Genomic DNA, 14043 nt, shown 5'->3' with positions numbered 1-14043 from the left:
ATGTGGAAAAGCAGCATATACTTTTTGATGTAGAGTGTATTCTGTTCCATTTTAACTGCATTTTATGAAATGTCATGTAAAAATCTGCTAAGTAGCTGATAAACTAAACCATGTAAATGGCTGTATCTCTACCTCCCTCAAACTCCTACCCCCAAAAAACAGTGTCAAAACTCAGGATTAATTTTCAGGGTGATTTTCAGATTATCCAAATATTCACTCAGCTTCCACTTCTCTAAAATCCTAAGTGGGATTTGCCTAGGTAACTCCAGACCAAAATGGCCAGGGTTGTCTGGGTCTCTATGAGATAAGTGTCTCATTTTACCTGCTCTAATACAGGAGTCCTGGCTCATGATCGGAACCTGAACTTGAATTAGAGAAAGAAACAGGTTACCTTTGTGGGTACTTCTTTCAAGTTTGCAAAACAAACTTTAGATTTGCAGCCTGTTTCTAAGTGGTTTTGTCCTTAGTCCATTTGCTGCGTCTGCCTAGTAATTGTGAGTCAGAACACTAGCTTAGACTTTGGGACTGTTTTAGCGTGCTTAGAGAATAGAGCATTTGCAGTCCCATCTCAGTTTTTCAAAAGAGATTTGCAAGAGAGATCAAATATTTGTGAGCTCAAGGGGAAAAAAATCATAGTAGACCAGAATTCTGCATTTTATTCTATGGGGAACACTTAAACCCCAGTTGGCTTCTGACAGGCCTGCTCGCCTTTCTTCAGCCAGCAGTCCAGGCTGAAATAACAGTCTGTTGTCAATTCCAGCGAGACACAATGAGGCCTGTGCTTTTTCATGCCTGCTTAACGGCCTTTACCACGAGGAAGACTTTCAGATGGAGAAAACCAAGAAGAGTGAAAAGTAGAGTTATTTCGGTAGAAATGACTGGCCACCAATTAACAGTGTTCACGTTAGGGTTTGGAACTGCTTCTGTATTAAGGTTCAGGCCATGGTAACTTTTCTCCTAATCAATTTAAGAGCAAAAACTGTAATACAAAACATGGACTTGTCAGCCTCCTTAGTGCAAGCAGAATTCTCATTCTGGAAACGTCAGAGTGGGAGTGGGCTGCTGCTTACCATGTTTTCCCTTGGTCGGAGGCCAGCAGTCGCTGGTTCCCTCCTAATTAGAACTCATTGCCTCTCAATACAGAGAGCATTTCTTTGAGTTGTGAAGTACTGTGACTTACAAGAAAGAGGCCCCTATGGTATTTCGAATACGAATTTACAAAGGAGACTTCCATTTATCTGAAATAAAACCTGGTTTTATTTTTTGCAACTTTGGATTTTCTCTGTGTTTCTTTCAGGTATTTGTTCACTGGTGACTGACTCTAAAGTTTCTCTGTTTCCAGACTAAGAGTTAAATACCTGCTTATGGGTTCTCAATAATCAATCACTTAGATAACAGCTATGAGTAAGATCATTTGTGATATCCTGCCTGTGCTGGATTAAATGTTTAAAGAGGACTTTGGTGGCACAGATTAGTATATCTTTCTGTCTTGCATAATGTATTTTCAAAATATTTAAAAATTTTGTTTGTTTGCTCCAGGGGAAGATTTTCTTTATGTGAGATTATTTAACCACCTTTTTCTTACTTTATCTTTCTATGCTTTGCCTACTTTTCTATAAAAAATAAAGAATGGGGAAGGGAGGAAGGCACTGATGGCTAAATCATATAGTATTTTTGATAAATTTTGCCTTCAATAGACAGAGCCCTTGGGCTTCTTTGCTTTCTCCTCCTAAGAAAGAAAAATCAGTATAACAAAGATGTTTTATTCCTTCTCCTTCATGATGCTATAGAGAATAGTCCTGGGATTATTTTAATGTTATGATATATGATACAGTATATGATGATGAACTGCTGTGTATACGTGGATTTTAAGTTTTGGATCATCCCTGCTCACTGCTGCCCATGATAACTCAGGTTTGATATGGTGACCTGGGTCCTGGTCTCTGACTTAGTGTCCGAGGCGCCCACCCTCACGGCGTCTCACTCAGCCTTCCCGTGTGCCTCATTTCAGGAGTCCACTGTGACAGCGTGTGTGCTGAGGGGCGCTGGGGCCCCAACTGCTCCCTTCCCTGCTACTGTAAAAACGGGGCTTCCTGCTCCCCCGATGACGGCATCTGTGAGTGTGCGCCAGGGTTCCGAGGCACCACTTGTCAGAGAAGTAAGTGTCTCGTTAGCCGCCACTTCCCGTCTTCCCTTCTCAGATCACTGTGTACAAAATTATTATCTCTCAGTTCATAGAGATGATCTGTTGCAGTCGAGGGCAGAGGAGTGGCGTAGGTCATCCTGTCCTTTACAGAGCTGTCCTTGCTCCATAGCCCTGCCCCAAAGGCTTCATTTTTTCCATCCTGCAGGACTAAGCTAACAGATGGGGCTCTAGCCATTTCTTCTCAGTAATGATTTCATTGCCTCATTGGCACCATTGTCGGTTTCTTGATCCTGCCTTAAACCTTGCAAATGGTGTTCCAGAAATCCATTGACCTGTAACTATTTTATTCAGCCATTTTGGCATTGGCCTTACCTCAATTACCAGAAGTCAACATCAGCCAAACCTAGCGGCAAATTATACATCCTGCTCATAGTCTGAAAGCCAGTGCTCTCGGGGAAAAAGGATTGCAGAGTTAAAAATGGGGACTGATGACATGGGTCAATAGAATTTTCGAGTTAGAGAGTATGAATCCATAAGATTTCCCTAAGTCTTTTAGTAAATGTAATAAAAAATTAATATATGACTACTTATAAGATACATTATTCTATTTTTTAATTATTAGTTTTTGTACTAAGAGTTCTATGCTGTCTTTCTATACTTAAATCCAAATAATGTTTTGTGAAGAACCTAATTATGAAGCATTTTGCTTTTTCACTTTTCAATCACAATCATTAACCTGAACCATTTTGAGGAGGAACAATCTTTTAATTCTGACTGTAGATCTATTTATTGCCAGTAATGACTCTTAAGGAATAAAAGATTAACATGTGAGTGTTTATTTGGGCCTTGTTAGTATTTAGAATTTTCTTTCTCTCATTTATTTGCTCAATGAAAATTCTCTAGGCCCTTGCTCTATGCCAAGCTTCAAGCTAATTGGGGCCATAAATGGGAAAATAAAGAGAACTAAGACATTTGATTGCCCTCAAGCAATTCAGAGTTTGCTAGCTTCTTTTCACGGAGAAGGCGATGGCACCCCACTCCAGTACTCTTGCCTGGAAAATCCCACGGGCGGAGGAGCCTGGTAGGCTGCAGTCCATGGGGTCGCGAAGAGTCGGACATGACTGAGCGATTTCACCTTCACTTTTCACTTTCTTGCATTGCAGAAGGAAATGGCAACCCACTCCAGTGTTCTTGCCTCTCCAGGCAAGAACATCAGGGATGGGAGAGCCTGATGGGCTGCCGTCTATGGGGTCGCACAGAGTCAGACACGACTGAAGCGACTTAGCAGCAGCAGCAGTAGCAGCTTCTTTTCATTCTTAAAAACTGCCCTTATTCCGTTTGTCGTTGATTTATACTTGGAAAATTCTCAGTATCACTAAAAATAATTTTTTTTATCCCAAACTTGAACCAGATCCTTATGTGGAATACGGGAGAAACATGTCTCAGGGAAGATAACTATTTCCTTTCTGTTTTCAGTCTGCTCCCCTGGTTTTTATGGGCATCGCTGCAGCCAGACGTGCCCGCAGTGTGTGCACAGCAGTGGGCCCTGCCACCACATCACAGGCCTGTGTGACTGCTTGCCTGGCTTCACAGGTGCCCTCTGCAATGAAGGTAGGGTGCACAGACTTTGGCAGAAATATGTGGTGGTGAGCACACCCCATGCAGTCTGTCCTCAGGCTTCCCAAAGGGCTCGTTTGCAGCTAGCGGCGGCTCCTGGTATGCTGTGTCTGCAGCTTCTGTAAATATGGCTTTGAGCTTTGGGAAAGCTGGCTTGCCAGTCCAGCACAATCTCTTTATTCTTTGAGCTGTGCTACTCTTCAGTTTTAATTGGAAACAGCCTTCCATGAAAAATCAATATGAGGAAGGATTTTGATTCCCTGAGCGGGAAGCCAGTGGAGATTTCTAAAAGTGTGGTGATGTCTCCTGGTTTGTGATGCCTTGATGAGGGTCTTTGGCTTCAGATGTTTGCAAAAATGAGTCCATTTAGGATGAGGGATGCTCTTGAGTGAAAGCACCTTACCAGAGGGACAACTGGGTTGATGGCCTTTAAAGTTGTTTCCTATCCTAAGAGTCTAGGTTTCTGTGAGATGAGATGTAATTATGAGTTTCTGACCTATAATTTATTCACAGTGTGTCCCAGCGGCAGATTTGGGAAAAACTGTGCAGGAATTTGTACCTGTACCAACAATGGAACCTGTAACCCCATTGACCGATCTTGTCAGTGTTACCCAGGGTGGATCGGCAGTGACTGCTCTCAACGTAAGTCTTGTTTGGGAACAACTGGTCAGCCATGTATTTCCATTTGTTTTCAGTTTCTTTAGAATCAAAATATGAGTATTTAAATAATCAAGAAATAATATACGAATACTTAGAAGATTTTTTTTTAATTTTAAGTAGCTTTCCCCCCTTATTAAGAGTTCAATGCAATGATCCTGTATTTAAATCTTTTTATGCATTATTTTATTTTTTAAATAAATTTATTTATTTTAATTGGAGGCTGCTTACTGTATTTAAATCTAACTCATGCCTTGGAAAGAACCTAAACAGGTAGCACTTTGCTTATTCACTAAAATGATTTTCCTTTGCAAAATGAGGGTCTTGTACTCAGAAGCCATTCAAAGCTTCATTCCAGACTTCAAATATCATATTGTTTTCCCTTTGCTCTTGGGCAAAAACGGTACACACGATTATGGGAGAAATTTTTTTCTTTTTTTAAATTACTTCACATTTATTTATTATCTTTTGGGGTCCATGTTCCCTACTGGGTAACCATATAGAAATTGTAAGTGTTCCTTCTTTTAAGTAGTTATGTTCTTAAAGCACTGGTATGAATATAAAGCAAATCATTTTACCCCATAATCTTACTTTATCTGAGGTTCTCATTGCTCTTTGATAGGCGATGGCCCCTAATAATTTAGTTTGATTATGTTCTGCTTCTTCCAGTTAAGAGTTTTTATAGTAAATCTGTTCTCACATGAAAATAGGAGCCTTCATGTTTAAAACAAGCCTCGAGGGACAACTGTAGAGTGGAGTGACAAGCGCAGGTTTAGAGATCACAGACAAGAATTATGTGACCTTGAGTACTTATCTCAAGTCACACCATTTTGCCTGTCTAATCTCTACTCAAATGTCCTCTCCCCAGAGATACCTACCATAGAGGAATAGCTCCCATCAGTCTTGTCCCCATTTCCCTATTTTATTTTTTCTTATAGTCCTTATTGCCCTTATGTTTTTGGCTGACTGGCTGGGTGACTAGCTGGCTGGGTGGCTGGCTGATTGGTTTGCCTGCCTCCCCTACAAAAATATAAGCTTTCAGAGGGTGCTGTGGACCTTGCCTTGTTATCTGCCATCTCCCCTGGACCTAGCACAGTGCTGGGCATATCTAGGTGCTTAGTGTGGGTTTGTTAAGTAACTAACTCTGTAAATTTGGGGTGATGTTTGCTCTGCCCACCTCGGTCTGCAGCATGTGAATGAATATCACATCATAATGATGGCCACTGTTGGCGTCAGCATCGCCATCTGGGTTTGAGCCCTGTGTGGAGCACGGTCGTTCTCAGTCCTGATGCTCGCTGCTGACCCGTCCACTGAAGGGGCTGTGCCAGGCGGGTGGGATCCTCTCTGTGGGGCGCTGGCCTAGGGACTCACACTGAGCTCTCCACGCTGTGCTGTGCTTTCAGCTTGTCCCCCGGCACACTGGGGCCCGAACTGCATCCACACGTGCAACTGCCACAACGGGGCTTTCTGCAGCGCCTACGACGGGGAATGCAAATGCACCCCAGGCTGGACGGGGCTCTACTGCACTCAGAGTAAGCGGCACGCCTTCCGAGGCTCACCAAAAGTCAGGGGGGTGGGGGGGACTCCTGGGGACATGGCCCTACCCTGCACATGGATGAGCTGAGCTCATCAGGGTTCCTGGTATTGGAGGGCTTCTTCACCTAGTGACCTCTAGATGTCTGAATTCCTCTGGGCGGTTAAGAGCTGCCACGTTCCAGGCTTGCTGTCCCCGTGTCATATCAGGACACTGAGGCGGAACAGTGCTGTAAGTGACAGCGTGCAGCGTCTTTCTCTTCTCTGCTTTCACCAGGCCCTATTTATACGGCTCAGTTGTTCTAGGAGCACAAAGATTAAGATAAGTGACAGTTACTAGAAATGCAGTGAAGATAGCAAGCCTCACTGCCTGACCTAATGTGTGCTCTGGGAGAAGACTGACTCAGAGGTTCTAGAATTTTAGTGAGCTTCAGAGTCAGCCGGCGGACTGGCCTAGCACGACAGCTGGCCCTGCTCCCAGAGTGCCTGATTCAGTTGGTCTGGGTGGGACCTGAGAATTCACACTGCGAACACCCTTCCAGGGGCTGATATCAGTCAGGGATCATGCTTCAAGAACCACTCATTCTTTCTTCCATTTTATATCCCATAATGTCCTCACCCTGTCTTCTTCTAGGAGACTTTTAGCATTATAGGGTATAATGTACAAAGGAATTCACAGCTCAGCGCTGTGGGGGAAAAAAAAATAGTGATCTCTGCCCTTTTGTCTGCAATGCAATAAAGGAGGCAAGACAAGAGAGCATGCATTATGGTGATCATTGATAATAATATAAAATTTCAAATAACAAAAATGAGCTAAGGAAGAAAGATGGGTCAGAAGTTAAGCAATTCTTATTTAATACTAATTAGAGAATACATTGAACATGTCTTTGGGAAGTTTCTAGAAGGAGATATAGACGTTGAGCTGTGATGGTGTCTCAAGCATATTCTGCCAAGATTGTATATATAGAAAGTTTTTCAGCTCTTCAGGGAAAAGTACTTAAAACTCACTGTGTGTAATTCTAAAATTGGGACCTGCTTCAATCAGAGGGCCTTTTAAAGTAAAAGTAGCAGAGCTCAGTGGGAGGCACATGGGGTCTGGAGCCAGACCTCCCTGTGTTTGTATCGTGGCCCTGCCATCCTGCCACTTGCTGGCTGTGTCACATGGACACGATTCCCTTCTGTAGAGGGAGAATATCCCTGTGTTTCTGGGCTACTGTAAAGATTTCATGAGAAGATGTAGGAAAAGAATCTGGCACAGGGTAGGTGCTAAACAGATATGTAGCAATGATGTCGCTTGCTGGCATCCTGACTCTGCCTCTGTTTCTTGAAACATGAACCTTCATTAAAACCACTGTAAGAAAAAGCGCATGTGATGCTTGGAAACAGCCTGCGTTGACGCTTTCATGATGGAGGAGAGCCCTGAGCTCTCCTGCAGGGCTACTGTGGCCCAGAAAGCCAGCAGGCTTGTGCATGTCCCCAGCCCAGTGGTCTTTGTCTTGACGTTGTGCAGCAGCAAGAAGGCTCATTGCTTTGTTTTTTTTTAAACAATGCACCTATGAAGTACAGTTGTTGTTGTTAAGTTCAGAATTCTACTATACATCTTTGTGGAAGAAGATGCTATTATCTAAATTAGTAACAGATACAGAAGACAGGCCTAGTAGCAGCCTTGGAGACATTCTGTATTGTAAGTAGAAGCATGTAGGCAATTTTAGCATAAAGTACTTTAGTTCAATTCATGGAATTTGAATCCAAGATTCTAATAGTTGAGTGAAAAAACAAAAACTAAAAGAAATGTCCCCAGATATCCTTGGGGTTAATGGGATGCTTTTTTTTAGAAGACGCCAAACCTTTTATGTGTTACCTGAAAAGAAATAATACAAATGAACTTACCTTACAAAACGGAAAGTGACTCAAAGACTTAGAGAAAGAACTTACGGTTGCTGACGGGAAGGGATGGTTAGTTAGGGAGTTTGGAATGGACATGTACACACTGCTATATTTAAAATGGATAACCAACAAGGACCTGCTGTATAGCACATGGAAATCTGCCCAAGGTTATGTGCCAGCCTGGATGGGAGGGGAGTTTGAGGGAGAGTAGATATGTAGATGTGTATGACTGGGTCCCTTTGCTGTTCACCTGAAACTCGCAATACTGGTAACCGGCTATACCCCAATACAAAGTAAATGATTTTTAAAAAATAAAAAAAAGAAGAAGAAGACAGCAGCCTGCCTCCTGGGATACAAGCGATGGTTAAACTGCCCCAGGCATGGAACTGTTCTGCCTTCTGCTCAGGAAGCTTCCTCCAAAGAGCTCCACAAAAGCTGTTGTGAGAAGCTCTGATTGCATTACTATCTTTATTCTCTCTCTGCTGGCTCAGCATCCTTCAGATTCAAACACATTGGAGGCAGAGTTGAGTTCCTCCCCAATGGCCTCTTGACTCTGCTGTCCTTCCTTCTCGCACAGGATGTCCCCTGGGCTTCTATGGAAAGGACTGTGCGTTGGTATGCCAGTGTCAAAACGGAGCCGACTGCGACCACATCTCCGGGCAGTGTACCTGCCGCACCGGCTTCATGGGGAAGCACTGCCAGCAGAGTGAGTGTGAGAGCGTAGCCTCTCTGGGTGCTGCCTTTCCCTGGAGTCTGTTCCTACATAGCTGGCGATGTGAGGGCAGGACCCACAGCTCTGAGGGTGCTTGCGCTGATGGTTGGTCACTTCCCAGCACAGTTGACTTCCCCTCCCAGAGACCCGGCCGCCTTGGGATTCTTGCTGGCTGTCTTTGTCCTCAGAATTCTTCTGAGGAACTGATCAGCGATCTGGGTGGAGGGGGTGTGGTTACGAGGGTGAAGACAGTATTCAAATTTTCCATCTGTTCATGCTGGCTCTCTCTTCCTCCCCTTCTTGGTTTTGGAACATGGCTGCTCAGAGCTTTAAAAGAGCCAGTCAAGTTTTCTTCATGGCAGAGGCAGAACCTGATCTCACGATGGAGGAATGTGCATTCAGGGGGGTTGGGCACCCAGGTGTGTGTGTTAGTTATTCAGTCGTGTCCTTTTTGTGACCCCATGGGTGTAGCCCACCAGGCTCCTCTGTCCGTGGAATTCTTCAGGCAAGAATATCGGAGTGGGCTGCCATGCCCTCCTCCAGGGGATCTTCCTGACACAGGGATCGAACCTGGGTCTCCCGCATTAGCAGGCAGATTCTTTACCATCTGAGCCACCAAAGAAGCTCACAGGAACCCAGAGGAGTGTGCATTCAGAGGGGCTGGGAACCCAGAGCCAGATCCACCATAGGGGCGGGGGTGAGTCTGTGCAAACATGGCTACACTTTTGACAACTTTCTCTAAATAGTATTTTTATACTGTTTCCACTAACTACTCCTCATCTTAATCTTAACAACCCTCTAGACAATATATTGCCTTCATTTTTCTGTTCTTGTTGTAAAAAATCCCACTCAGGGAGAGTATGCTCTGTAGGAATTCCCCATCCTTATGTTTCCATTTCTATCCTACCAGCCATGCAGCTGCTCCCAGGGCTGTAAGAACATTAGCCTTAGACTTCGTGTTTCAGGGTAGTTTATTATTCCTTTCTCTGTGACTTTCATTCAGTGTTCACACTGAATAAATCAGGTCTTAGAGCTTATAGAGGCTCACTCTTCTTATCATAAATGGCAGGAAAGGTGCAGGACACTTCCTGCTTACAGAGGGTGTACTCATGAGAAAGACGTACCAAAGATTACATGGCTGTAGGGGCATTGTTGCCTGGAAAGGTCGGCAGGGCTTTGGCAATAAAGCGTCATGCTCCCTCCATCAGGCTCCCTCCCCAGATCCTCATATCACCACTGGACAGCCAGGTTGTCTCAATCTTATTTGCTAAACTCTAGAATCATGCTTGTACTAAGTTGCTGTAGTGGTGTCTGACTCTTTACAACCCTATGAGCTGTAGTCTGTCAGGCTCCTCTGCCCATGGGATTCTCAAGGCAAGAATACTGGAGTGGGTTGCCATTTCCTTCTCCAGGGGATCTTCCTGACCCAGGGATCGAGCACGCATCTCTGTCTCTGGCAGTGGCAAGCAGGTTCTTTACCACTGGAGCCAGTTAGGAAGCCCAAACCCTAAACTCTAGAATATATTTGCATATCCTTGCATCTAGTAAATACCAAGAGTGATATTCAGGAGTTAGCCTGGACAAAGATGGCCCCATTTGAGTTTTGCACTGATGGTTCATTTAACCATGAAACAGGTACTTAGTTGCACAGTTGCCTGCACACCACTTTGTGTATGCAATATAATTATGTATGTACATGTGTAAACATTTATAAGTAAGTGAGTGAGAGTCGCTCAGTCGTGTCCAACTCTTTGCGACCCCATGGAATTCTCTAGGCCAGGATACTAGAATGGGTAGCCTTTCCCTTCTCCAGGGGATCGTCCCAACTCAGGGATTGAACCCAGGTCTCCTGCATTGCAGGTGAATTCTTTACCAGCTGAGCCACACGGGAAGCCCAAGAATACTGGAGTGGGTAGCCTATTCCTTCTCCAGCGGATCTTCCCAACCCAAGAATTGAACTGGGGTCTTCTGCATTGCAGGTGGGTTCTTTACCAACTGAGCTATCAGGGAAGCCCCCCAAACATGTATGCACATGTATATATACCTGGAAGCCAGAATAGGCTTTAAACTGACTTTCACTTAAGTGCTAGACTATTTATAGTCTTATTAAATAAGCACATCTTAAAGTACTTCCATGATTACTCTGAACATCAGATTAAAACGTCCAGATTTTTGGAGACTTCTCCTAATGCTCCTATGTAAACAGAAACCCTGTGTGTGGCAGAGAACTCTGATCGTAATTGTGCATCGCCCCCTGCTGCTCATTTTACAAAAAGCATCTGTATTTTGTCACGATCATTTTTACATTTAACATGCCTAGTCTTTTCTTTGAAATTCATGCCTAACTCTTACACAACTATATCATAAAAATCCCATTATTTTAGTGTCTCAGACTTCAACCTGCAAATCCAAATTTTGAGGCTTTCTGTGGTAAATGAGGGCTTCCCTGGTGGCTCAGACGGTAAAGAATCCACCTGTAATGTGGGAGACCTCAGTGGGATCCCTAGGTTGGAAAGGTTCCCTTGGAGGAGGGTTTGGCAACCCACTCCAGTATTCTTGCCTGGAGAATCCCCATGGACACAGGAGCCCATGGGGTACCAGAAAGTCAGACGTGACTGAGTAACCAAGCACACACATGGTGAATGAAGTTCTTACCTAGAACATTAACAAACTTGCCCTCTCCCTCCTTCCCAGCTCCCAGCTAATCCAAGGCAGAATATGCCTTCAGGCAGATCTTAAAGCTTACAGTCAAATATGCGTCTTCCCAAGGAAGCATCTCCAGTTTATATTTTTCAGTGTGGTCCCCTTTTATCCCATAGTTTTGCCTGGTGGCGTCATCTCAGATTGCCCTTAATGATGATCTTCATCAGTTCTATTGGGATTCCTCAGACTCTCTACAGACCTCCATCGAGGAGGAAGGCATGTAGACTCTGAAAGAGACAAGAGTTGTGATGAGAGTCAGTCTCCAATCCGTTGCCACCTGGCCTCTAGAGTCCCAGCGTGACTCAGGGACTGCCAGCCAGCTGTAGGCCACCCTGGATGGTTCAGGTCTCCTAGACAGGGGTCTCCTGAAAGGGCTGGCCTCCAGGCACACCAGATCATACAGTGAGACCCTTACCCCAGGTTCCCAAGGCTGGAGAGCTACATTGGACTCTCATCTCCTTCTCAGAGTGCCCTGCAGGGACGTATGGCTATGGCTGCCGCCAGATATGTGACTGTCTGAACAACTCTACCTGTGACCACATCACCGGAACCTGTTATTGCAGCCCAGGATGGAAGGGGGCACGATGTGATCAAGGTAAGGATGCTAGTCACAGATGATTACTCAGGTGGAGACACTGCAGCTCAAAGAAGCTGAGTGGTTTGCCCGAGGTTACCTATGTTAATATCTGCAGTAGAACATATTAGGATTTCCAAAGCTCATGACTTTTCCACTGTGCCTTCAATTTTTTCAGCTTTATTGAGATATGTGTTAGTCGCTCAGTCGTGCCCAACTCTTTGCAAGCCCATGGACTGCAATCCACCAGGTTCCTCTGTCCATGAGATTTTCCAGGCAAGGATACTGGACTGGGTTGCCATTTCCTTCTCCAGGGGATCTTCCCGACCCAGGGATCAAACCCGGGTCTCCTGTACTGCAGGCAAATTCTTTACCGTCTGAGCTACAAGGGAAGCCCTATTGAGATATAATTAGCTGTAAAAAAGCAACACACACATATATAATTATACTTTGTATACACACACACACACATATGTGTATATATATATTGGGTTGGGCAAAAGGTTCATAACAGTGTGCAGAGAAACCTGAATGAACTTTTTGCCAGCCCAATACAACACATATGTAAAAAACAAAGAATACCACTTGATAAAATCTGACATATCTATACATCCATGAAACTATCACCACAATAAAAATAATGAATATATCATCACCCCCCAAAATTTCCTCATGCTGTTCCCGACCACCGCTGTCCTCTAGGTCTCAGGTGATAAGTGATCTACTTTCTGTCATTTGAGATTAGTTTGCATTTCTTAGAATTTCATATATGTAGAACCATACTCTCCTCTTTTTCATCTGATTTTATTTACTCAGCATAATTATTTTGAGATTGAACCATGTTGTTGTGTATCTCCATACTTCAATTCCTTCTGTTGCTGAATAATATTCTATTGCGTGGTTATACCATAATTTGTTTACCCATCCATTCACCTGTTAATGGACATTTGGACTGCTTCCAGTTTGGGCTACTGCAGATAAAACTATTGTGAACAATAGTGTTTCAAGTCTTTGTGGCATCATAGGGTTTCTTTGGAGAAGGCAACGGCACCCCACTCCAGTACTCTTGCCTGGAGAATCCCATGGACGGAGGAGCCTGGTAGGCTGCAGTCCATGGGGTCGCTAAGAGTCGGACACAACTGAGCGACTTCACTTTCACTTTTCACTTTCATGCATTGGAGAAGGAAATGGCAACCCACTCCCGTGTTCTTGCCTGGAGAATCCCAGGGACGGGGGAGCCTGGTGGGCTGCTGTCTATGGGGTCACACAGAGTCAGACACGACTGAAGCGACTTAGCAGCAGCAGGGTTTCTTTTCTTTTGGGCAAGTTCATAGGAGTAGAAGGGTTGTATGGTGGTTGCATGTTTAGCTTTTTAAGAAACTTGTGCCCGTGGTTCTTAACTAGGATGCATGGCACAGTCATCTGGAAATACAGTAAACGTAATCAGTCCTACTTGGGCAATTCTGGTTCTGGGATAGATGGCACCCTGAAGAAAGGTGGTTCAGAAACATGAGCGCTCCTAGTGCATGTGGTCTTAAACATATGGTGATAAAGGCTTTAAAAAATTCATATAGAAATTTCATAAAATTCTTGTAAGTGGAATTATCTTAAACTGTACACTATGTGGGTATTTCTGTTTAACTTTCTTTCGTAAAATAACTTTGACATGTTCATGGTTTGTACTTGGCCGTCGTAAAAGTCTGGCATTATATCCCACAGTCACGTCATTGGTACAATGCATTGTGCGTTGTGATCACACTACATTGGCCTCGGCTCCTTTCAAGGCATGTTGTCTTATAAGAAGTTCCAGCGTTTAGAATCATATGGTCATAGGGACACTTGAGCTGGAAGAACCTTCATGGAGGCCAGTTTCCTCTTTTACAGATGATGAAACTTCAGCCTAGGAGCTTAAGGGAAAGTTCAAAATGTATGAATCAATTTTTTTTAGATGCCAGGTTTCTTGACTCTCAGCTCATATCACTTGTGTCTTCACTTGATGGAACTTGAGAGAGAACTATGTAAAGTGAAATTTTGAATTTTAAAAAGTAAGGTTTTAGGTGAGGTGATGTTACCTGGTATTGGGACAGACCTTTCTGTCCTGGAAAATTCTGCATAGAATATATTTTCTGATATAAAAGGCCTATTGAATTTAGGACCAGACAGATCTGATCTTGGACTAGATTTATAATGGCTGCTACTGCTAAGTCACTTCAG

At 43.9% G+C, this 14043-nt stretch overlaps 1 protein-coding gene across 5 annotated transcripts in view; it reads left to right on the top strand.

Annotated features, from left to right (window-relative positions):
- Positions 1–14043, top strand: part of MEGF10 (multiple EGF like domains 10) — a 185900-nt gene that overhangs the window by 156388 nt on the left and 15469 nt on the right. For all 5 annotated transcript variants that reach the window (XM_069591640.1, XM_069591638.1, XM_069591639.1 and 2 more), the window contains 6 exons: positions 2012–2158; positions 3623–3757; positions 4277–4405; positions 5824–5952; positions 8418–8546; positions 11722–11850. In XM_069591640.1, coding sequence (XP_069447741.1) covers positions 2012–2158; positions 3623–3757; positions 4277–4405; positions 5824–5952; positions 8418–8546; positions 11722–11850 — 798 coding nt within the window. The remainder of the gene's footprint in view (positions 1–2011; positions 2159–3622; positions 3758–4276; positions 4406–5823; positions 5953–8417; positions 8547–11721; positions 11851–14043) is intronic.

This window comes from Ovis canadensis, chromosome 5 (genome assembly GCF_042477335.2).
Source record: "Ovis canadensis isolate MfBH-ARS-UI-01 breed Bighorn chromosome 5, ARS-UI_OviCan_v2, whole genome shotgun sequence".
In the NCBI taxonomy this organism is placed as follows: domain Eukaryota; kingdom Metazoa; phylum Chordata; class Mammalia; order Artiodactyla; family Bovidae; genus Ovis; species Ovis canadensis.
Note: the sequence above shows the minus strand (reverse complement) of the source record. Positions and strands in the feature narration are given on the sequence as shown.